At 45.8% G+C, this 25,079-nt stretch overlaps 1 protein-coding gene across 2 annotated transcripts in view; it reads right to left on the reverse strand.

Annotated features, from left to right (window-relative positions):
* CHM (CHM Rab escort protein) overlaps nt 1–25,079 on the reverse strand; it is a 1,673,681-nt gene that overhangs the window by 1,381,228 nt on the left and 267,374 nt on the right. For both annotated transcript variants that reach the window (XM_069612935.1, XM_069612936.1), the window contains exon 4: nt 7,558–7,679. In XM_069612935.1, the coding sequence (XP_069469036.1) occupies nt 7,558–7,679 (122 nt within the window). The remainder of the gene's footprint in view (nt 1–7,557; nt 7,680–25,079) is intronic.

The following is a 25,079-nucleotide window of genomic DNA, read 5'->3' on the forward strand; positions in this document are numbered from 1 at the left end:
CGCTTTATGCTGATGAGTTGGTGATATATATGTAAATGATGCAGATAAAACACTACAGCCAATAATAACCGACATAACAATGTATGTGTGGTATGCCTAACTGTGTATAAACTGGTTGAGGTTTTCAAAATATGTCCATTAACTAAATCAGCCAGGCTTACTACAATACATAAAGGGATTAAGTAGTCCCCAGACACAGTGAGGTATCTTGATTTTAATATCGCAGCAAACCCTATTATGTTTAAATTAAAATCAAAGCCACTTGTGGAATATCTACAAGGCAGGATAGTGTGATGAATCCTGCAGTCTCATCAGCAAACTCCAGCCTAAAGTCTCCTCCCATGTGGCATGGGGACGGCAGCCTCTACCTGATCCTAACCCTTGGGGTGGTGTCAGGAGGGAGGATCACATGGAAGGAGACAGCTATCAAGGGGAAGTGGTGACTTCGCTAGGAGAGAGGCAATATTCATCTTCTTCTGAGCATGAAAGTCAAATAACATCTAAATATCTAATGGCATTTTATCAATGTGCAAGTCCCTCCCCCACTCCAAGAACACGTTAGGGGAAATAATCTGGACAGATCAATGTTGATGTTTCAGGGGTTCAAGAACTAAAAGTGAAACCTTTGAATTATTATTACAATGTTAAAGCACAAAACCTTTTCACAATCTATCCTGTTTAACCATAATGCAAATGGTACTGGGACGAGGAAGAAGGGCCCAGAGGCAATGAAGATTCAAAGTACTGTTGAACAAAAGGTGTGGTCTAGTTGTTCTAGACCTAGGCACCTGAAAGGGATATTTAAAATCCCAAGATGAGGCCCAGAGAAGGTGAGAGCGGAAGGAGATGAAGGCGAAGTTGAATGCTGTGCAGGAGTTGTAGCGGATTAAGCTGAAGCGACCCGTGGTGCCAGAGCAGCCCCGGGAAGAACAACGCCAGGAGAACCGGTCACAAAGCATGAAGGCCCAGCAGATTGCAAAGTGCGCACAGCGGGAAGCAGCGTGTCAAGAAGAGGCCCAGCCGAAGAGGAGACATGCTTCCAGTTCAGCATACGGCATGTCGTGAGAGAGAGGTCGCGGACGATCAACAGAGCTGTCAGAGCTCCTGGAGATCAACGCGCTACTCAATGAAGGTACGCGGTTGCAGGAGAGAAGGTGGACGCGAGATCGAAGACCCGCTGCAAAACCGGAGCGCGAGACAGAGCTGCAGAATACAACCGATGAGTTGGCTAAATGTGAATGCTGACCCCTGGGGCGTTCTGTAAAGAATAATGGTTTTGAATACTAAACTGTTAAAAAAAAGAAAAAAAGCAGAAGCTACAACGTTTTGAATAGCAAACAATTAAGGAAGGAAAGTTGAAATGCAATAAGTCTGAATACTTAATGAAAGAAAGCAGAAACATTCTAATAGTAACTACCACACAATTAAAAAAATGGCAAGAACGTGAATTTCCCTTATGGGAAATTACAAGTGGGGAAAGCTTATAATCAGCATTACCAACAGCCACGAGGCTGTGAGAAAGATACAATAAACCAACAAAGGTATACATCCCCTTTCAAGAGACACAGATTGGGGAAAGCTTGTATTTCGCATGGCCAAGAGACTGGGAATCCATACAGAGGCGACCAGGGTGCAACTCTCTCTTTTTGGGATATCAACTGGGGGACAATTGTAACCCAAACTGCCAACAGTCCAAAGGTTGTCAAGAAGCATTTAAGACACTCTTAGAAAATAGCTCTTCTATAATAAGTTATCGATTTGGGAAAAACTGGAACACACATTACAAAGAATCAAGAGATTCTAAGAAAAGACAGTTATTGTTCAGCCTTACTTCCAAGAGAGATTGGTGTGGAGATTCTTGGAATCAATATTGTCATCAAAACTGAAAGTAGTTGTAGGAGTGTTCTTCCTGGCAGGCGAGTATACCAGGAAAGAGTCAATACCAGTTAGCCCTAACAGGAGAGTATACCTGGAAATAAGAAGATGGCTTAATTAACTATATCTATGTTGAAATGGTGTGGGGAAAAGAACTTTGTTGCAGTGAAGAACTATTAATCTGATCTTTTGTTTGATTAACTGGGCTATCCTGACAACAGTAGTTTATTTGAAGGTGTGCCAAGAAATGTTGTTCTGCTATCCTGACAAAAGTGGTTCATTTGAAGAAGGTGAAATAAGTTACTACTTGATTTTGTGCTGTGTAAGGAACTCATGCTGGCAACAGTAAAGACAGACACAAGTGATCATACTTCAATTTTGTTAAAAAAACATATCGGTAAATTGGAAAAACGCCTAATCTAAACCTAAATCTAAGATGGGAGCAAGCTTCGACCATCAATAATAATAAGGCAGTCCTAGTGGTGTCTTTGTCAAAATAAAAGGGCCTATACTAAAAAATCTATTGCCAATCCTTACGCTAAATACAAAAAGTGTGGGATAATGTTCATAAGAAAGAAGGAAGTGTTTACAAATAATAAGTCACTTGGGGTCTCCTTTCCACACGTTTTCAGCACGGGATAAGGTAGGATTTTGGAGCACATCACATGCTCGAGCTTTCCCAGCACGAACTAACAGTTCCGCTCTCAGCAATCAGGGCCTTCGGTGGGTGAAGTTCCTTTTCTACAAAAAGTCTCTTGCCGCTGTGGGCCTGATGTTTTCAAAATAATAAACAAAAGTTATTTTCTGCTTGCACGTTGGGTGATGCCTTTCACCCTTGGATCCCCCTCTTCCGGATGCAGATCCCTAGAAAGTTTCTTAACGATACCAGGACCTCCAATAGGTATGTTTTCTTGCTTTCGAGGGCCTGGTCGGTTCAAAGTAAAAGTTTCAACAAAAAGTTCCAGAGTTCTTCTCTGGTTTTATTTCGCTGACAGTTCTTCACCCATGGGTTCCCCCTCTTCCGGACTCAGACCACTCTCGAAGGATCACTTTTCTTTGTCTGGTGCCACTCTGGCATAGCAGGCATTCAAAAGGCTTTCCCTCTTGCACTTGGCTTTGTTGCATTCATGGGTCGAAGGGTGTTCGCTTCTCACCCTTGGATCCCCCTCTTTCGGGCTCAGATCCGACTCCACTGTTCACCTCCCTCGATCGGGTTCACTATGGCTTTCAATGCAATTTCTTTGTGATCTTAGCAAATCTTAATATCTTTTTATACACTTCATTGTGGACATCCCTCGGGCCGGGTTCACTTCTGTCAACACTATTTTGGGACTTTAGACTTCGCCCTGCCCCTTCTTTATCGGCATCCCTCTTTCGGGTTCACTCTTGCCAATCTTGTCAATCGTGCCTTACTCAATCAACTCTTACGATGCAGGATTTCCCTTAGCTTCACAATCATCTGTCGGTCAAAGACTTTCGACTGTACAGAGGATTTTACAAGACCCCTGTATGACCACTTTGACCCCCTTCTCTCCTTTCCCAAGGCCTTCTGGTTATGGTAGTTTAAACAATCGGGTAATCGCCCAGAGCTTCCTGAGTGAACACCCACGTGGTGCTGGACTCCTCTGTTGCTGGCTTTCCCCCTTTTGCATCAATCACTTTTTATGCTTTCACAGTTCAATTAGATGTTTGCTACTTTTCTTTCAACACTGTTGGGTTTCTTATCGACTCTCCCCTCGACTCACCAGCTTTGATGAACCACTTAGCTTTCTTTCTCTTTGGAGTAAAAGTTGGTACCACGGAGACAAGCGTCTCTCCCCAGCTTGGTTATCAGCGGAGGAGTGTCTTATGTACCGTTGACATCTGCTGCAACACATGCTGGCTAATGTTTGCAGTCTTATGATTCCTTCTGCAGAGGTTTCACAGGCCTTGGTCGACAAGGGCAAGGTCGTGTCGCTCCTTGTCACCCTCTCGGTATGCACCGGCTTTCTCCTTGTCTTGAACGGCTGTGCGGAGTTAACTCTCACGGTGTGCGGTCTGACTGGCTCGTATTATGCTCCACCTTTTATCCTGGTGGGGAAGAGAAAGGGCTGCGTGCGATTCTGGTCAATTGCCCGACTTTGCCTGACCCTGGTGTTGCGACATGTCAGGTAAATGGCTCGAGTATTAGTCCATCGTCCTTCGTAATATGCGGTTCCCGTCGAAAAAGGGGGGGTAAAGTGTTTGTGTATCCTACGTGGAAAGTTGGGGAAAAGTTGTCATAAGAAGCGGGATACCGCGCTCAGCCATCCGTGTCCCACTTCCAACCCTCGAGGACACCCCATCCAGGTGATCCTCCTTCACTGGTCCAACCCCAGGAACTGGATCCAATAGCGATGGCCGTGCCCTGGCCACCTAGATGGCAGATCCCTCAGGGAATAGTCAGGGGACTAGTCAGGGAGACACCTTCAGGTTTCTCACAGTTCTGAAAGAAGGATATTTACGTTTCGAAGAAGGATATTGTGGAAAACCTCTGTTTTGAATTGTGAACAAACACGTGTGGAAAAGACATTTGCCGTGCCTCGGGGAGAGAGACAGAGGTTGAAAGAGACTTTGTGTTGCCTTAAAAGGGACTTTGTTAAAACAAAACCGTGCTCAACGTATTTCTGAACTGATCCAGAGGAAGGGAGTACAACCATGTTTACAAGGAGTGCTTTCAGGAACTTTTGATTTGAGGAACTGTGTTTTGTTGAACTAAAGTTAGTCACATTTCCCCTGTGTGTATTAGTGTGAGGTGCAGAGAGACGTTTTGGACATTAGGTCATGTTTCTTTAGTCTTAGTGTGCTAGGCATGGACCTCCTTATTAGGATAGGGAAAGCTAGGTGTTTATTCAACCCTTTTTCCTTTAATAAATGGCAAACCTTGAGGAAATGTTAACTTTGTGTGTGTTTCACATTTCTGACCCCTCACAATAGCCAGATGGACTTAATTCCCTTTGCCTGGAAGGGTGGTGATAATTAAAACGCTAGTGCTGCATACATTTATTTTATTGTTATTATTAATTTTTATATCTATGCCCAAGGTTAATCCACTACAGAGCACCTGGTGGGACTGGAAAGGTCTTGGAATAATAGAGATGCTTGCTTATTTTCTCCCTGTGCCCTTCAAGAAGATATAACAGAGAAACAGTGGATGGAAATCTGCTAATTTACATGCAATATCAGAGTGAGCCCTACTCTATGGCTAATATATTATAAGTATATGCACTGCAAGCACTATACTCCCAAAAGGTTGCATTCGATGGTCTCATCCAGGATGGACCCATTTCCTGATTGCAGAGAATGGCAGGCCGATTAGTATCATTTGGCATGAACCTGTAGGCTGATTAGAGCATTCTGGTTAGCGATACGAGGGAAACCTAGTGATATAGTAGATCAATATGTGCCTTCGAATTCAATATGTTGCTGGCTTGGAGTTTTTATAGGTGAGCGTCTTGAATATCAAGTTCATCCGGATGGCGTTGTTACTGGCCAAACTCAAGATATCTCTGAAATGGTTTAATATAGAAGCTCCTAAACAAAGTGAATGGTTTGCAGATATGATGAATGTACATGAGCTGGAAGAAGATGTATCTAAAACATGTAACCCGATAAGTAAACCAAAATATATATATGGCACTAATACAGGGAATAACTTCACACACTAAGAAGTATGGATGAACCGAGGGAGGGAAACTTGCAGCAACGTAGATTTGAAAAAAGTGGTAGAAACGTAAACTGTGATGTCATGTGCCCCCAGTTTCTCAATATATAGGATAAGACTTGACGAGAGTTTTTAAGAGAGTAAAAGAGTTGTTATGGTTTGGGATGTTATTTTGAGAACCACTGATGTTTTAATGGATGAATGAAAAAGAATGAGCACAACATATAAAGATATGCTGTTGCATGTTTTTGAACATATGATGCAATAATTGTACAAGAGCTTAATAAAAAACAGTTGTTAAAGAAAAAACCATCAGGCCATGGACAGATCTGCCAGGTGACCTAATAAAGGGTTATGGAAACCCTAAAGACTGCAAGAAGGGTTTGGGAAGCCCTAGAAGTCCACAGTGACAAGGTTCAGGAACGCTTGGAAACCTCCATCAAAGGACTAAGGGAGACCTGTTCCAGGACATATCAGAACATTTGTTTGAACACTTCACTTCTGCGAGTAAAACGTTCTTTTGGTTAAGTTCCCAAAATGTTATACAGACCCGGATATCCATCATGAATCATTTGTCTACTTCCCCTAATAAATTCTTTTTTTTAAGCGAGAAGCATGGACTTTCTGGTCTTTTGGTCCCCGACACACATGACACTACAAAATTGATAACATTCTTTACCCGACATTTGCAAAGAATGGGCAGCTGCTGACTAGCCAATGGATTTATTAGAGATGTATTCCAATGCATTGGCACAAGCTCTCCATAAAATTCCAGAAAAACAATTCTTGGAGGAGAAAATCGGGAGCCTTTGCAGAAATAAGTTTGAGCCATCTGCATTGTGCAGAAATATTAAAACCACACAAACCGAAGGGCTAGTTTAAAGCACAGACTATTGAAATACATTCAGTATTTTATACATGTATATCTTTTTTGTACATCTGGTTTCAATAAAACCTTTATACATACAATTTCATACATAACATTTAAAATACATCCATTAAAATGTAAACATACATTTTATTAGACACTTGTTGGATCCCCTAACTCAATGTCGATTCTCTAATTCATTATCACAAGGTTCTAAAATGTTGAGTTCTTGATACAAAAAGAGAGGGCAAGATTGAGAAGAAATTGATTGTTGATGTCACCCAGCATTACAGTTATTCACAATAGCAAAGTGACAAATTAACATTGACCTCCTAGTACCATTTTGGTTCTCCCAATAATCGATAGGTCGCTTTTATAAAATGGATAGTTGCAATGTACACTGACTGATTATTATTATCCATTTACTATTCTACACCACAGTGAATCACAATCTACAATCCAAACATGGGTAATAGAAATCGGCTTAGAAATTGGTTATGGACATGCCTGGTACCTCTGCAGTTAAAAAAACAAGTGGGTCCTTGTTTCTTACATAGACAGACCTGTTGTTCATTGATAATCCCCTTTCTAGGTTCCCTTAAGTCCAATGTTCAATGCATTTAAAATTTGAAATATTTATTTCTTTTTTTAACATCAAGTGCCCGATTCATGGAATTATTTGCGTGAGAAATGCAGATTTGCGCGCATTTCTGCCCAAAAATACCTGTTTGAAGTATGGGGATTTTCGGGCAGAAAGGCGCGCAAATCTGTGTTTCTCACGCAAATAATTCCATGAATCAGGCAGTAAATGTTATCATCTTTCTATTACAAAGGACATACTGCAAATTTAACAAGACTTGCAGACATTCACAACTGTAAAGACGTTTTTCTGAAAAACGATCTACGTTCCGAAAATACTATTCATTGGCAAATTGTACATTTATATTGTTCACTGACAGGAAACTATGAAAATTCATTTGGGAAAACAAGACTATTTAACAACAGTTTCTAAACCTATGCACGTTAAAAAAAAAACAACACATTCAATAAAAATGTTTGGAATACTGTAAAATGTCTATCAATAATTGTATTTACCCGATGTAAGCATATGCTATGCTCAAGCTATACATACCTCGCGTAACAGACAACTTCGATATTCTGTATTGTATCTTTCACGCTCAAACAAATTACATCTTCAGTATCCTGGATTTGATCTTCCCAACTTGTGCTTCGCTTAAGGGTGTCACCTGCTTTCTAATAACAATTAAATAACATTAGCACATTTATTAAGAGATAGAACGTAATATGTTTTAGGTTGTAGACTAACAAAGCAATTGTAGGCCGTAATTGGAAAAATCGTAGGCCAACACCATCTTTATGACTTTCAACATGGTAGACTATTCTTTGCAGAAAAAACGGTCTGCCTCTCCATCAAAGAACATTTGTTCAAAAGAAACGTTTTTTAAAACTCATTATCTTACATTAAAACATTTTATACCAAAATCAAAGTGTGCTATATTTAGATTTGTAATTCAGTTTCTATTAATTGTACAATATTTTACAACACACATTGTCAATGCTCCCATATGCCTTTTATTGCTACCCTTTCATATTTGTTTCTTTGAATGACTTAAATCTGTGCCAACTATTTCAATGGACAAAGGTCACCCTGTGCTATTCTTAAACATTTTGTAACATGACTGGCGGTAATCCCTGTAACAAGTGCAACCCTTACCCCACTACATTTTCTATCTCCTGCTGATTTTTAGGTTATAAGTTACTGCAGCTACTTTAAACACCAAATTCTCACATTATTCTGTATGCCACTTGCTTTGATATGGCTGCTCTGAATGCTTCTTCTGCCTTCTCCCAAATCTTTGGACAGCCCCAAACAGGTACAATCAAAAGGGAAGAGTATTTCTGAATCTGAAAACTCGCTACAAAACACATCCACATCTACTCTTAGCACTTGAAGCTTTCAACATTGTGGTCACACAGTCAATGTCTTGGTTCACTGATACGTACACTTTGAATGTGTCAGTTAGAGAGATTTATGTCTTTTTTCTGTTAAGTTTTTATTATTTTATGGTGCCTAGTTACTCGTAATCCAAATGTCTTATTGTCAACCTCTCTATTGCATTTCATTTATATTTTCCCGTACTGTCTTAATGTCATATCATCTGTTATCATCACCATGTTTCCACCCCCTTTCCTAGATACATGTTATCTTTTTAAGCAGATCTGCAATCACATAGAATATTTATTTCCGACCTTTGGTGTTTTTGTATGTATTCAATCAGACCACAAATATATGTGTTTCAACTTCACTGCCCAAAGTGTAATCTCAAGTTACTTATGAATTTCTTGGCATCTGCACATTGCATGTTTTTCTCAATTTTTGTGTAATATATTTACCATTGCCATCTATCTGCCATCTGGTCAGTTCTCCTCCTTCCTCTCTGAGTGGGCGGACCTCTGCTCTTATCTGACCCATGAAGCGTGCCTCAGTTGAGGTTTTCGCCGCCACTTGCTCACCCCTCCTCCCCCTTTGGCTAACTCACACCCTGACACAGCCCTTTCTATGCTCCACTCTGCTATATCAGATACTCTTGATGTTCTTGCCCCTGTCACGATGATCCGCTTGAAGCCCAAAGCCAAGTGCAACTCTTGGTACGACTCAGACCACGTCACCCTTAAACGCAAATGCAGGGTGGCTGAGAGAAAAGGGCGTGCTTCCTCTACATCCTCTGACAAACTGGCCGGCCGCCAGCTCCAAAGGCAATACCGGCTCTCTGTCCGCACCAAGAAGAGAGGCCTCATACAAGCCTGCGTTTCTGCGGCATCCAACAACGCGGCAAACTCTTTAAAATCTGCAAGGAGCTGGCCAATCCTGCTGCAGTCTCTACCTCTCCTGTCCCCTCTCAAGCCCTCTACACAGCTCTGGCTTCTCATTTCATCTAAAAAACTCAAGACATCCTGTCCTCTCTTTTTTCCTCCTCCTCTCTCTACTCCCCACTCTTCCTCTGGCCCTTCTGTGGCCACCTCTCCTCCCTCCTTCCTGCCTTTCCCCTGTCCTCCCGAGACAAGGTTTCTAGACAAGTCCGATCTATAAAAAAAGACTCGTCAAAATAGGTTCTCCCCTGTTCCTCTAAAATCATCAAGGACCACATGGACACCCTGGCTTCTGCGTTGGCTGACTTCTGCAACCACTCCTTCGCCACTGGAGTTTTCCCTGCCTCCCTGAAGCACTCCTTTGTGCACCCTCCTCTTAGGAAACCCTCACCCGACCCCTCCTACTCGGCTAACTACCACCCAATCTCCATCACCCCTTCCCTTGGCAAACTCCTGGAAAAGCTGGCCATCTCCCAGCTTAATCTTCACACTGAATTGTTTGGTTGTCTCCATCTCCATGACCATCAGTCTGGCTTCAGAGCTGCCTGAAGCACGGAAAATGCTCTCCTGAACATCCGTGAAGACCTGCTCTCCACCCTTGATTCCAACACCCCCTGTGTCCTCATCTTACTTGATCTCTCTTCTGCCTTTGACACGGTTAACCATGCCATCCTGCTCAACCGTCTCCGTGATAACCTGGGTATCACCTATCAGGCCCTGGCTTGGCTGACCTCTTTCCTCTCCGATCGACCCTCCCAGGTCCAACCTGGGTCGTTCATTTCCTATCTTGCCCCAACTTTCAGTGCTATGCGAATGACACTCAGCTTATTTTCAGGATCCCTTCTGGCACTTCTTCTCCTTCTCTCATCTACGACTGTCCGCTATCCAGGAGTGGTGTGCCACCAATGATCTCTGCCTTAATGCCAGTAAGACTGAGATTCTCATCGGCATACCTGCTCCATCCTTTCCCGTTGCTCTCTGGCCAAACTCTCTTGGCCCTCTTCCTGCTCCCACCTGTGAGGCTAAAAACCTCAGAATCATCTTCAACTCCACACTCTCTTTCTCTCCTCGCATCTCTGACGTCTCTAAGAAGTCACACTACCAGCTACACCTCCTCAGAGGTATTCCTCCTTTACGCTCCTTCCCCCAGAAGCTCACTCTCTACAGAGCTATGGTTCTCTCTAGGCTCGACTACTGACACAGCCTCTTTCTACTATCCGTCCTCTGCAACTCATCCAAAACAGGACTGCAAGACTTGTCCTTGGCTGCAAGCCCAGGAATCTTATCTCTACAGGACTGAAATCTCTGCACTGGCTCCCAGTGGCTGCGAGGATTAAGTTCAAAACCCTCTGCATTGTCCACAAGGCCTTCTGGGGCTTGGGACCTCAATACCTTCAACTCTCTCTTCCTAAGTATCTTCCTTCTCAAGCTCTTCACTCATCCGCCTCCAACTCCCTCATGGTCAATCGCTTCTCCAAGCAACAAGTTGGTGGTAGATCTCTTTCTTCGGCTGGGGCCTCCCTGTGGAACGGCCCCCTGCATCCCTGAAACTTGAGGAGAACCATCTCCGGTTCCAGAAGCACATCAAGACCTTCCTCTTTGCTTCTGCTTTCTCTCCTCCTCTCCCCTGCTGAACTCCTGACTGAAAACTGCACTGGTTACCTGGCTACCCTCTGATCTCGGGACCCGGTCCCCCTACCCCGCCAGTTGCACGCCTGCAGTGCCTCCCGGGCAACCCCTGCACTTGGGGGCTATTTCTGTATCCCTACAGTCCCTTACTAGCTCTTGACACAAGCTGGCCACACTTTTTACCTATTTTTTTATTTTATTTATTTATTCTTTACTGTTGAGCCTATGTTTTGCACTCCCCACCCTCTCGTTGCCCCCCCCCGCACTTTTCCCTTTTCCCCTTCGCCAGCACTTACGCGATCTCAATGTCACCTGGCCTAGTAAGATCAATGTCTTTGTCTTCCCTCTGTTCCCCCTCCCTTGCCTCGTCGCGCCTTGAAACACTTGTGTATATGTGCGTTATAAATGGCATGTGATATCATTTTATTCTGATATCACTGCTCTCCACCCTCCCACGTTTCTATTCAGTAATAAGAGCTTGTTTCACGTCTAAATAAGGAGTGTTCATCCCTTCCCATCAATCCAATTTCTCCAGTGATGGTGCAAAAGTAGTTCCTAACCTAGATGAAGAGGAATTGTTCTCCCTGCCCTCTGATTATGTAAAAACATATCTTACTTTTAAGGACAATTAGCCACCCCTGCTGTTGGTTCCATGACTAGTATTGCTTTGAATTGGAACCCTGCGGGACATTCCAACACTGCCATTCTAACAAATATTGCACTCTGCCCCTTCTGCCAATGGCGGGAGAAAGTCGTTCTGGGAGTACTGTATATGGTCTTGTATGCTAATTAGAAGAAAACGATGGGCAGGGCAGTCAATCCAGTCACATATTAAATACACTAATTATACCATAGTCCACAGACGCAGGCAGTTAGTCTGTGTGCTCACATGTGGAGGAATAGCAAGGTGGGGAGCAATAGGCCTCTGATATATAAAAGTCAAAATCCTATGGCATGGCTCAGCAAGGGCATCTAGTTCCACTGCTTGTGCTAGGAGTTTGACCGCTCCAAAAATCTATGCCAGGCAAATACGTCTCCATTCTAGGCCCTGTTGGTACCACCACTGGTAAGATATCAAGGAATAATTGCTAATTTCTATTAAAAAAACAATTTTCCTGGTGTCAATGACGTCTTCAAACCTAAACGGCAGCACCTGACAAAATACCCTTCTATATTCATTCCACGGTTTAACCAAAGACAACTATGTGCTTGATACAAATTGGCCCTTGCTAAACCAGGCAAGGTATGGCAAAAAGAGCCAGCCAGGTTGGGGAGGTACTGGTGACTTACTAATATGAGTAAAACAAATAAGTGTCAAGGGACTGCAAGTAGCATTGAAGAAATACCTCAACATCATTCATTGATTATTACAAGTGGGTAAAGACAATGAACGTGTTTTGGTGATAATTGCACATCAATTTAAAATTAAAATAAAAAACAAAACCATATAAATACAATTCACTTCCTTGCTGGGAAAGAAACATGTGTGCTAAATACAGTGAAAAACGATCTCTCACGATTTGTGAGGAGTGCATACTACATTTACAGCACAATGTTTCAGAATGTCAGACTTTAAGAAGATACAGCACCATTCAACTTTGGTGCAATCACACCAGTCACAGGTAAACCTGTCAAAATATTTTAAATAAACAGCTCTATAGAGATGTTTTAATGTGCTATAGCTGACAGAACCTATCACACACAATTATTTCCACGGAAAACCAAGAAAAGGAAGAATAAAACAAAATAAATCCATATTTTATCCATTAAGATAGCTCAGCCAGTTGTGCACTCATTGCTGCGATCTGTAGGTTGCAGGTTCGAATCCCAGCAAGGCCAACTCAGCCTTTCATCCTTTCGAGGTCTATAAAGGAGTACAGACTTCGGTTTGGTGATAATTGGGATACATATGTTCTATGTAGTGCTTGGCCAAAAGTGCTATATGAATAACCATTTAACCATAAGATTAGATATAGAATTTAGCATGGAGTCCTTGCCTCCCTGCACTGTTGTGTCATAACATTGGCATAGCATTAGGTAGTAATAGCTCCAGGAAATTAGGACTTTCATTAAAGATCAAAAGACAATTCTGCTATCGAACCTCAAAACACACAATGCAATTCATGTTTGCTTTACTGTGTAATTGGCTAGGTTTTTGTGTTTTCAACATTTAAATATTTACAGTAGAGATCAAATGGCCAGACCGTAGAAAAATGATGAAAGGGGTATTCTGTCACAATCCAGAAAGCTGCAGCATAGTTATGATATGATATGGCATTTATAACGCGCCTATACACATGTGTTTCAAGGCGCGACGAGGCAAGGGAGGGTAACAAAAGGATGACGGACAGCGATCCTACTAGGCCAAGTGTCATTCAGATTGCGCAAGTGCGTGGGAATGGGGCAGGGACAGTGCAATACATGGGAATAATAATAACAATAAGTGCCAGCAAGTGGCAAGTGCATGGGTAAGTGCAGACATCAGGTATCAAGAGGTGGAAGGGGGACGGTGGGGATACAGAAACAGTCCCAAATGTGGGGGTTGCCAGGTGGGCAGTGCAGGTGTGACGCTTAGCGGGGAGGGACCTGGGCCCGCGATCAGAGGGTGTCCAGGTAGCCAGTGCTGTACCGGTTACAGCCAGAAGGTCAGCAGATGAGAGGCGAAGAAAAAGCAGAAGCAAAGAGAAAGGTTTTGAGGTGCTTCCGGAACCGGAGATGGTTCTCCTCAAGTTTAATGGAGGCAGGGAGGCTGTTCCCCTGGGATGCCCCAGCCGAAGAAAGATCTACCACAAACTCTTTGCTTGGAGAAGCGACTGACCCCGAGGGAGTTGAAAGTGAATGAGCGAAGAGCTCGAGAAGGAAGATATTTGGGAAGAGAGAATTGAAGGTATTGAGGGCCAAGACCCCAGAAGCCTTGCGGACGATGCAAAGGGTTTTAAACTTAATCCTCGCAGCCACTGGTAGCCAGTGCAGAAATTTCAGTCCTGGAGAGATACGATCCCTGGGCTTGAGGCCAAGGACAAGTCTCGCAGTAGTGTTCTGGATAAGCTGCAGAGGGCAGAGATTAGAAGTAGGCAGATTTAAAAAGAGGCTGTTGCAATAGTCCAGCCTAGAGAGAACCATAGCTCTGGAGACAGTTGTCATGATCTCTGCTTCCAAAAGGTCAGGGTTTTCCCAACTCCCTTGGAAGCAGATCCATAACCCAGGTTCCGAGTGCCAACCAGTCCCAATTGGGACCTTTTGGACCCAGTCCTGGCGCCAGTGGCACCAGGCTCATAAATATGCCCAGTCCCAGCGCTGGAAGCGCCGGGCTCATAATGCTTGGGTGGACTTACCTTCAGCAGACCATGCTGCTTACTTGCCTGCCAGTTGAGCCTCTGATCCTCTTCTGTTTGGAACTACTTTTCCTGTTGGGTGGGGCTGGAGCCACTCCCTAAATATTGCAGGTTTCGGTGATCCGTAATCACAGTAACGGTGTGTCGGGCCCCCAGCAGATAATGCCGCCAAGCCTTAAAGGCAGACTTGATAGCCAGAAGTTCCTTGTCAGTAATCGTGTAATTGATTTCAGGAGGCGAGAATTTGCGGGACCAAAATGCCACGGGATGCAACTGATTGGTTACCGGGTCCTTTTGTGATAGAACTGCCCCCATGGCAAGGCTTGAAGCATCAGTTTCCACGATGTAGGGGAGTTCGGGGCGAGGGTGTTTTAAGATTGGTGCAGAGATAAATTTAGTCTTCAAATCCTGGAAAGCTTGTTCCGCCTCGGTAGACCATTCAAAACGTTTGTTTTTCTTTAACAAGGCAGTGATGGGCTGGACTATTCGAGAGAATTCGGGGATAAACCTGCGGTAAAAGTTAGCGAAGCCTAACATGCTTTGCACACCTTTTACGGAGGATGGTGATGGCCATTTGAGAACTGCATCGACCTTCTTTGAATCCATACGCACTCCGCCAGGTGATAATATGAATCCCAAGAATTCAACTTCAGTCACGTTGAAAACACATTTTTCCAACTTAGCGAAAAGTTTGTGTTGACGCAATCTTTCGAGGACCATTTTCACGTGTTTCCGATGTTCATATTCCGATGAAGAATAAACGAGGATGTCGTCAATGTAAACAACAACACATACATCTATGAGCTCTCTGAGGACATCGTTCATAAAATATTGAAAGGCGGCCGGGGCATTGCAAAGTCCGAAGGGCATGACCTGATATTCAAATAGCCCATACTTGGTGCGGAAGGCCGTCTTCCATTCATCGCCCTCTTTTACTCGTACCAAGTGGTAAGCTCCTCTAAGATCCAGCTTTGTATATATGCATGCTTTTCTGACTTGGTCCAGGAGTTCAGGGATCAAAGGTAACGGATATCTATTCTTAACGGTGATCTGGTTCAGGGAGCGATAATCGATACAAGTTCTAAGGTCTCCTTCCTTTTTTGGAACGAAGAACAAAGCTGAAGAAGCAGGGGACTTGGAAGGACGAATAAACCCATTTGCCAGGTATTGATCAAGGTATTGTCGAAGGTGAAGGTTCTCAGGCTCGGTGAGGGCATAAATTCTACTACAAGGAGGAGTAGATCCAGGTATCAGGTCTATCTGGCAGTCATAAGACCTATGAGGAGGTAGAGAGTTAGCCTGATCCTTCCGGAAAACATCTTGGTATTCTAGGTATTCGGGAGGTAACTGGGGAGTCTCTGAAGAAATTGCGGCCAGTGCAACACCAGGTGGAGGGTGACAAGTAGAGACACATTCTGGAAACTGGACCGTTCTTGCTCGCCAATCGATCAGAGGATTGTGTTTCTCTAACCAAGGTATTCCTAGAATAATCTGAAACTGAGGGGCCTTGATCACATCGAACACGATCTTCTCATGGTGTCCATCTTGACTTACTAGCGTCACCTCTTGAGTGGTATGCGTTACTGGCCCGGAGGCTATCTCCGTACAATCCACCGTAGTAATGACGTCCTTTACAGCCTTGGGACAAAGAGTTAGATTCATCCTCAAAACCATTTCATGATCCACATAATTGCCGATGGCACCGCTGTCGACGTAAGCTTCAATTGCATGTAATCGATCCGGATTATCAGGGCTAATGAGGACCATAGGTATCACGAAATGCGAGGTCACGGAACTGGTTTTCACGCTCGGCAAGAGGACCTCTATTCTTGTCGGGCGAGGTCGTTTCCCTGCTCAGAGTTTGTAACTTTGGTAACTGCAGCTCCTACTGCCTTCCTGGCAGGTTTCACCGGACAGTCTCGAAGAAAGTGCCCTGAGTTTCCGCAATATAGGCATAATTGCAACTGTTTCCTCCTTTCCCGCTCCCTTTGTGTTAGAGGACCTTTCAGACCCCCTATTTGCATGGGTTCCCCGGAGTCTACTCCTTTGGAAGGAGTTGGCGGTTTGGAAAATACTCGAGCATCAAACTTGGAACGATCAGCCTTCCTGTTCTGCAGCCTGTGATCTATTTGAACGACCAAGTCTATATAATCCGAACAGTCTTGTGGGGGATTCACTACTTGGGCTAAAACGTCTTTGAGCTCTCCACGTAGACCTCTATAAAACAGCGTAATCCTTTTGTCCTCAGGCCATTGAGTTTCCACTATTAGTCTATTGAAAGATGCAATATAAGCCAAAAGGTCTTGATTACCCTGTCGCAACGAAAGAAGCTCATTGTCCAAGGCCTGCCCCTGTGAATGTCTTGCGAACAGTTTTTCCATACTAAGCTGAAAGGCTTGAAAATCATGGAGAACCGGATCATCTTGATTAACTAGAGGGATCGACCAGTCTGCCGCATTGCCACTAAGGTACGAAAGTACAAAAGCTACTTTTGCTTGATCAGTTGGAAAGGCTGCTGGCCGGCATAAGAAGTGCAACCGGCACTGATTGATAAATACTGCAATCCTCTTTGGGTCACCAGAAAATCGTTCGGGCGGAGCCAGAGGTACATTCCCAGGTAGGTTGATCTGCACTGGATTCATAGAGGATGTTGAAGGAAGATTTGCCCCTGATGCGGGTAACGGGGTCTGTCCGGCTTGTGACTGTAGCACTTGTCTAGCAAGATTGTCTGTTCTCTCCTTGGAAATAATTAGTTCCCTTCTTAGAGCATTCGTTTCCTGACGAGCTGCATGCACTTCTGCCCTTAGTTCCCCAAGTAACCGGGCTAGGGGGTCAGTATCCGAGGTTTCCATAGCACCTGGGCGAGAGTTTTGCGGTAGGCTTTGCGTTCTGTAACGCTCACCTGATTCTCGCAGAGGCGCCGGTCTTGACTGGGCGACTACCGTATCTTCAAAGGTGATGTGTAGCACCCGGTTGGCTCTTTGGGCTGGTCCTCTGTGCACTGTATGCCTGACGTGTAGAGTAAGATGTCTGCAGATAGAAAATATGGGGTTAATGAACTGGGGTTATTGGGGTGTCCCTATCTCTTTCCTCTTCCTCCTCTCCTGTAGACCCCCAAAGGTTAACGCTCTCACCTTAGGTAAGTGAATGCCGAGCTCTCCATCTGCCTCGGGGCAGGGTGCTGTAACCAGTTTCTTCACTGGATAGGTAGCGCAGGCCTCTTGACTTCAGAAGACTGCTGTCCGTCGTTTACTGCACGAACGGTAAGTTTCGAGTCATTCAAATGTCTTTAAAGTCTTTAGTAATGATGTCTCTTGTTTTGCAGGGTTCCGGCGATGGCGGATGACGGGCTGAAGTGAGTTGAAGATGGAGCCCGTGTGATGAATAGAAGCGCCTGGAAGCACGTAAGTAAGCGCTTGTTGCCTGCTTCACTATGCGCTCTAACTGTCTTTTTATTTTGCAGGTACGAGTTCGGAGCGGCTGCAGGGTGCCGGAATACCCACTGGATTAGATGTGGAAAGGAGTAATGGCACGTTTCCAAGAACGATTATACCTACCCAGCACAGATTTACAGAAAAAGGTAATCTCTTGTTATCACGACTCTTTAATGGAAGGTCATCCCGGTATAGCCAAGACCTCAGAAAAGATAAAGCGCTACTTCTGGTGGCCGTCTTGGAAAAAAGATATCAGAGACTTTATAATGTCCTGTGGAGTATGCGCCCAAAACAAGAGTCAAAAGGAAAGACCAGCAGGCCTCTTACGCCCTATTGACATCCCACCTCGCCCTTGGCATACGCTTTCTATGGACTTCATCACCGATCTACCTCCATGCTCCGGATACAATACGATTCTAGTAATCGTGGACTTATTCTCCAAGATGGCGCATTTCATTCCGCTCAAAGGCTTGCCAACAGCCGCAACTCTGGCCCGAGAATTTCTCGAAAACATCGTCCGACTGCACGGTTTTCCTTCGGTTCTAATTTCGGATCGAGGTAGTCAATTTATTTCTCATTTTTGGCGAAGTTGCTGTCGGTCGGCTCAAATTGATGTGAGACTATCGACCAGTCACCACCCTCAGACCGACGGACAAACCGAGAGGACCAATCAAACTCTGGAACAGTATTTACGCTGCATGCTGCAACAAACTGAAAAAACTTGGAGAGATATCCTTTGGATAGCCGAGTATGCCTACAATAACTCTGTCCATTCGGGAACTGGGAAAACCCCGTTTTTTCTTTTGTACGGCAGTCACCCTCGAACCTCGGAGTTGGATCCCCTCCAAGATCTTGAAACACCAGCAGTAGACTACCTGCATTCTACAATCACCCAAGCCTTTAAGGAAGCTGTTTCTCATCTTCAAAGGGCTAAAGAACAATACAAGAAAGGAGCAGATCAACATCGGAAGGAAGCCCCTCACTATCAAGTAGGGGATCAAGTCTGGTTATCCACCAAATATCTATCTCTAAAAGGGCCACGCACATTCAACCCAAGATACCTTGGTCCCTATTCCATCACTACCATAGTAAACCCAGTAGCGGTCAAGTTGGACTTGCCCCCGCACATGAAGATACATCCGGTCTTCCACGTCTCTCTATTAAAACCTGTGCAACCTCAAACCCGACTAACCAAATCTCCAAAACCTATCCTAGTGGATGGAGAACTCGAGTTTGAAGTCAAAAGCATTCTGGACTCCAAGATCTCCAAATCTAAACTATTCTACCTAATTGACTGGAAAGGCTACGGCCCCCAAGAGAGATCCTGGGAACCTGCTGAATATGTCCACGCTCCTCGCCTAATCAAAAGATTTCACCGAACATTTCCTGACAAGCCAAAACCCCCGGAGAAGCCCGGTTTGGGAGGGGCCTTGAGGGGGGGTACTGTCATGATCTCTGCTTCCAAAAGGTCAGGGTTTTCCCAACTCCCTTGGAAGCAGATCCATAACCCAGGTTCCGAGTGCCAACCAGTCCCAATTGGGACCTTTTGGACCCAGTCCTGGCGCCAGTGGCACCAGGCTCATAAATATGCCCAGTCCCAGCGCTGGAAGCGCCGGGCTCATAATGCTTGGGTGGACTTACCTTCAGCAGACCATGCTGCTTACTTGCCTGCCAGTTGAGCCTCTGATCCTCTTCTGTTTGGAACTACTTTTCCTGTTGGGTGGGGCTGGAGCCACTCCCTAGATTCAGAACACTGGAACTCTTCTGGAAGGCAGAAACTCTTTTCTTACCAGGAACTCTTTTCTTACTTAGGCGTGGCTGTGGAAGGAGACACCTAAGCACTACAGGAGGCTATTTAAACCACACCCGGTGGATGAATCTTGCTTTGCGTTATTCTGCAACCTCTGCAGCAGAACGCTCATCGTGTCTTCTGCATCCGGTCCTGGGCCTAAGGAAAAAGGCTTACCATCCTGAATCCAGTCTTCAGCAACACCTATAAAGACAAGAAAGAACAGGTTAGCATTCCGGCATCTGAAAGGCAAAGGCTTACCATCCTGAATCCAGTCTTCAGCAACACCTATAAAGACAAGAAAGAACAGGTTAGCATTCCGGCATCTGAAAGACAAAAGTTTACCAACTCTTTGCACGCTCCGGAGGCCTTCGGCGCTGCATCCCGCATCTGAAAGACAAAACAAGGTGCGTTTAAAGACATTGGGGAACTTTAATACTCACGTGCCATTACTCCTTTCCACATCTAATCCAGTGGGTATTCCGGCACCCTGCAGCCGCTCCGAACTCGTACCTGCAAAATAAAAAGACAGTTAGAGCGCATAGTGAAGCAGGCAACAAGCGCTTACTTACGTGCTTCCAGGCGCTTCTATTCATCACTCGGGCTCCATCTTCAACTCACTTCAGCCTGTCATCCGCCATCGCCAGAACCCTGCAAAACAAGAGACATCATTACTAAAGACTTTAAAGACATTTGAATGACTCGAAACTTACCGTTCGTGCAGTAAACGACGGACAGCAGTCCTCTGAAGTCAAGAGGCCTGCGCTACCTATCGAGTGAAGAAACTGGTTACAGCACCCTGCCCCGAGGCAGATGGAGAGCTCGGCATTCACTTACCTAAGGTGAGAGCGTTAACCTTTGGGGGTCTACAGGAGAGGAGAAGAGGAAAGAGATAGGGACACCCCAATAACCCCAGTTCATTAACCCCATATTTTCTATCTGCAGACATCTTACTCTACACGTCAGGCATACAGTGCACAGAGGACCAGCCCAAAGAGCCAACCGGGTGCTACACATCACCTTTGAAGATACGGTAGTCGCCCAGTCAAGACCGGCGCCTCTGCGAGAATCAGGTGAGCGTTACAACAGTGAGCTTCGGGGGGAATGAGAGGAAAGGAAGAATACCTCTGAGGAGGTGCATCTGGTAGTATGACTTCTTAGAGACGTCAGAGATGTGGGGAGAGAAGGAGAGTGTGGAGTCGAAGATGACCCCAAGGTTTTTAGCCTTGCAGGTGGGAGCAGGCAGAGGACCAAGAGAGGCCAGCCAGAGAGCTACAGGAAAGGAGGGAACGGGTATGCCGATGAGGAGAAACTCAGTCTTACTGGCATTAAGGCAGAGGTCATTGGCAACACACCACTTGTTGATAGCAGACAGACAGTCAGAGATGAGGGAAGGGGAGGAGGAGGCCGAGGGTAGCCTGAAAATGAGCTGGGTGTCATCCGAATAGCACTGAAAGTTGGGGCAGAGAGAGGCGATGCAGTGGGCAAGGAGTGGCAGGTATTGGTTGAACAGCCAGGGAGAGAGGTTAGACCTCTGGGGGACACCATGGGTAGGTAAAAAGATAGCAGAGAGGTAGGACCCAAGTTGGACCTGGGAGGGTCGGTCAGAGAGGAAAGAGGTCAGCCATGCCAGAGCCTGACCAGTGATACCCAGGTTATCACAGAGACGGTTGAGCAGGATGGCATGGTTGACAGTGTCAAAGCCAGAAGAGAGATCCAGCAGGATGAGGATACAAGGGGTGTTAGAGTCAAGGTTGGAGAGCAGGTCTTCACGGATGTTCAGGAGAGCAGTTTCCGTGCTTCTGGCAGCTCAGAAGCCAGACTGATGTTCATGAAGACAACCAACAGATTCAGTGTGGAGATTAAGCTGGGAGATGGCCAGTTTCTCCAAGAGCTTGCCCATGAAGGGAGTGATAGAGATTGGGCGATAGTTAGCTGGGCAGGAGGGATCGGCAGAGGGTTTCTTAAGAAGAGGGTGCACAAGATAATGCTTCGGGGGGGGGGATGGGAAGACTCCAGTGGTGAAGAAGTGATTGCAGAAATCAGCCAGGGAGTCGATGTGGTCCTTGATAGTTTTGGAGGAAGAGGGGTGAAGCTGTTTCGACAAGACTTTCATAGATCGGACTTGTCTAGAAACCTTGTCTGCGGAGAACGGGGGAAAGGCAGAAAAGGAGGGAGGAGGGGTGGCTGCAGAAGGGCCAAAGGAAGAGCAGGGAGTAGGGGGAGAGGAAGAGAGAGAGAGGACAGGATGTCCTGAGTTTTTGAGATGAAGGGAGAAGCCAGTGCCCTGCAGAGGGCCTGGGAAGGGACAGGTTCAGTAGAGACTGTGGCAGGATTGGCCAGTTCCTTGCAGATTTTAAAGAGTTCAGCCGAGATGTTAGATGGCGCCGAGACGCGGGCTTGGATATGAGCTCTCTTCTTGGTTAGGACAGAGAGCCGGTATTGCCTTTGCAGCAGGCCAGTTTGTCAGAGGATGTACCTGAAGAACGCCATTTCCTTTCGGCCACCCTGCACTTGCGTTTTAGGGTGGCAAGGTCTGAGTCGTACCAGGAGTTGCACTTGGCTTTAGGCTTCAGGCGGATTCTAATGACAGGGGCAATGATATCAAGAGTATCAGAGATAGCAGAGTGGAGCGTGGGGAGGGCTGTGTCAGGGTGAGAGTCAGCCAAAGGAGGGGAGGGGGTGAGAAGGTGGCGGCGAAAGCCTCAACTGACACGGTCTTCATGGGTCGGATGAACGAGAAGGTGGGTGGCAGTGATGGAAGTGGCTTGGCCTGAGTAGAGAGGGTGAGGTGGGAGGAGAGGAGACAGTGATCACTCCAGGAGAGAGGAGTGGTGCGAGGGAAAGAAAGGGGAAGGTCTGAGAAGATCAGAATATCCAGAGTGTGCCCTGCAGAGTGAGTTGGGCCAGAGGTGAGAATAGTGAGTGAGAGAGAGTCGCAGAGGTCGCAAAAGAGTCCAGAGGGAGGACAGGAGGCATCCAGGTAGATGTTGAGGTCTCCAAGAAGGAGTAGTTGAGGCCAGGAGTGAGGAGGAGATGTCCACCCACTCAGAGAGAAAGGAGGAGATCTGACCAGGTGGTCGATAGATAGTTGCCACAGTAAGGGAATGGCTAGGGGAAAGAGAGAGCCTGCAGACAAGGCATTCAAAAGAGGAGTAGGCCTGCGTAGGAGTAACAGCGGCAGGGATCCACTCTGGGAAGATCAGGGCTACACCCCCAACAGATCGGTTGGACCTGGGCACGGAGAGGATCTTGTAACCGTCAGGTAGGAGTGTGTCAAAGCTAGTGACAGAGCTGGCCATGAACCAGGTCTCGGTGAGACCGAGGACATCAAGGTCAAGTTCTTCGAGAAGGTGGCTGATATCAAAAGAGTGTTTGACAGCAGAGTGAGTGTTTAGAGTGGCAATATTGAGAAGGTTGCCATCCTTGAAGGACTTCCGGGGAGGGGTACAGGTCAGTGGTACGCCCTTTGGAGGTGTAGAGGGAGCCGAGAGGGGGCAGAGAGGGAAGGAGAAGGCAAGGTAGCCAAGGAGGCAGAGGGGGGAGGCGAGGTGGTCATAGAAAGGGAAGGGGGGACAGCAGGAGAAGAAAGGTAGTCGATGAGGCGCGGGAAGCGTCTATCAAAGAGGTGAAGGTTGGCCTGAGGGCCTTGGACCAAGACTGTCCCATTAGAGTAAACATTAATGATGATCTTAGATGAGTGGAAGGAGACCAGGCGGGGGTCCCAGCGGGTGCCACCATTAATGGGAGAAGAGGAGAGAGCAAAGAGACCATATGAAGGGTCCATTGGTCTGGTGAAGGAACGACAAAGAGGATGTTGGTGAGAGTTTCCTTGGAGGAGGCACTGGTGTAGGTGTCAGCGATAGGGAGGCCTGAGTTGGAGAACAAGATGTCCTTTTTAAACTTCCTACCAGATTTAGTGAGGAGAGTAGGATAGTCTATAGAGAAGCAGTTAGAAAAGATAGGAGAGACAGAGAGCACCATAGAGTAGGTGGGAGAGGAGGGAGGTGGAAGGGATAGGGGGAGACTCTAGAGTAGGCAGACAAGACAGCGAGAGGCAGGTAAGATGAGCAATAGGACAAGATGCGACACTCGGGATTAGAGCTCCCAAATGCACAAACTTAGACAGGAAAGCAAACACGCTTAAGTTTGAGGATCCTGAATAGAGGGCGAAAGGCCTAGTTTACACAATGCAATTGTTACACGGTACTGATACATTCAAATTTCAGAAAACAGGGGATGGCGGACCGCTTGTAGGTTGCAAGGGGGGGGGCAAGGCAATCAGAAGGAAGGTGTCTGGCAACTGGCGTCCCCTGCGGACACCTGCAGACACTTACAGGGAGACGCCAAGTAGGAGCCGCCCTTAGCCGTGGGGCTGCCGGGCAGAGGCTGCCCACAGAAGGTCAGAGATAAGGAAGGGGAAGCCAATTAGGGGGGGTGGCCGTGTTGGGAAGAGGGCTGGAAGGAGGGACAGATGCGGGAGGAGGGAGGCCGGGAAAGAAAAGGAGACACGAAAGGGCACAGCAAACAATACAACACAATATCCCCCAAAACAATGCCAACCACAAAGCCCAGGAGGGCAGCACATTTCTTATGAGCACAGTTCGGTTGCGCTGCACTCACCTCGCTTGTCCGAGTTGGAAATTATTTCCATATGGTTTTTGCACACATCAGATGGATGTCACATATATTTTACTCTTTTGCAATCGAGAAAAGTCATTTTTACTCTCTCAAAATCACAGTTACTCGCAAAGTTTAAAAATAGGGAGTAAAATACTCCCACCTCAAAATCTTATCTGGAGCACTGCGTGGAACACCTGATTAACTGGAATAATGAGACATGTTGTGCGCAAACAAACCTTTAAAGCATGGAAATTAATCCAATCAATTGATGATCTGATAATCTCAAATGAGATGACCATCTATTGGAAAAAGATCAGAGGTCACTCCAAAATAGAGGGGCCAGATGAGACTGGAACTTACTTGGCTGATCAGCTGGCTAAAACCGGAGCCCTACACAAGGATTTCATAGAAACCAAATCCTTGCTGGATGAAATCCAAGTCACTGCTGTCACCAGTTCCCAAACCCATTCCAACAATGAACTCTCAACTGCACAGTAGAGCAAAGAAACCCCGGATGCAGATTTCGTTACTTCACAAAACGAGGACCCAATTATTGTAAACGTTTATTAACATATTGACCATGTGAATTTTTCCTCTGACAGGATCGGGTTACACCAGGAAAGAGGATCTCGGGGCATTGATGAATGTTCAGAATCCAAGATGGGTTGTTGGTACGGAGATCCCCATTGGATGTGACCAGTGGGTGGTACCTACCTCACATCCGAAGCCTGATGTTGAGTCTCGCCCATGACACAGCCACTGCCGGTCATAAGGGTTTCTATACAACATTAGAAATATTTTGCAAGGTGTCATACTGGCCACACATGGGTCAGGACCTCGACATCTACTTAAAGGGGTGTTTTGTATGTGCTCAATTTCAGCCAAGTTCTCTCATACACAGAGCTCCCCTACAAAAAAGGGGAATAACACTGCCTTGGTCAGATTTGTAAGA

The sequence above is a fragment of the Ambystoma mexicanum genome, chromosome 5p, assembly GCF_040938575.1.
Source record: "Ambystoma mexicanum isolate Mex_15411 chromosome 5p, UKY_AmexF1_1, whole genome shotgun sequence".
Lineage (NCBI taxonomy): Eukaryota > Metazoa > Chordata > Amphibia > Caudata > Ambystomatidae > Ambystoma > Ambystoma mexicanum.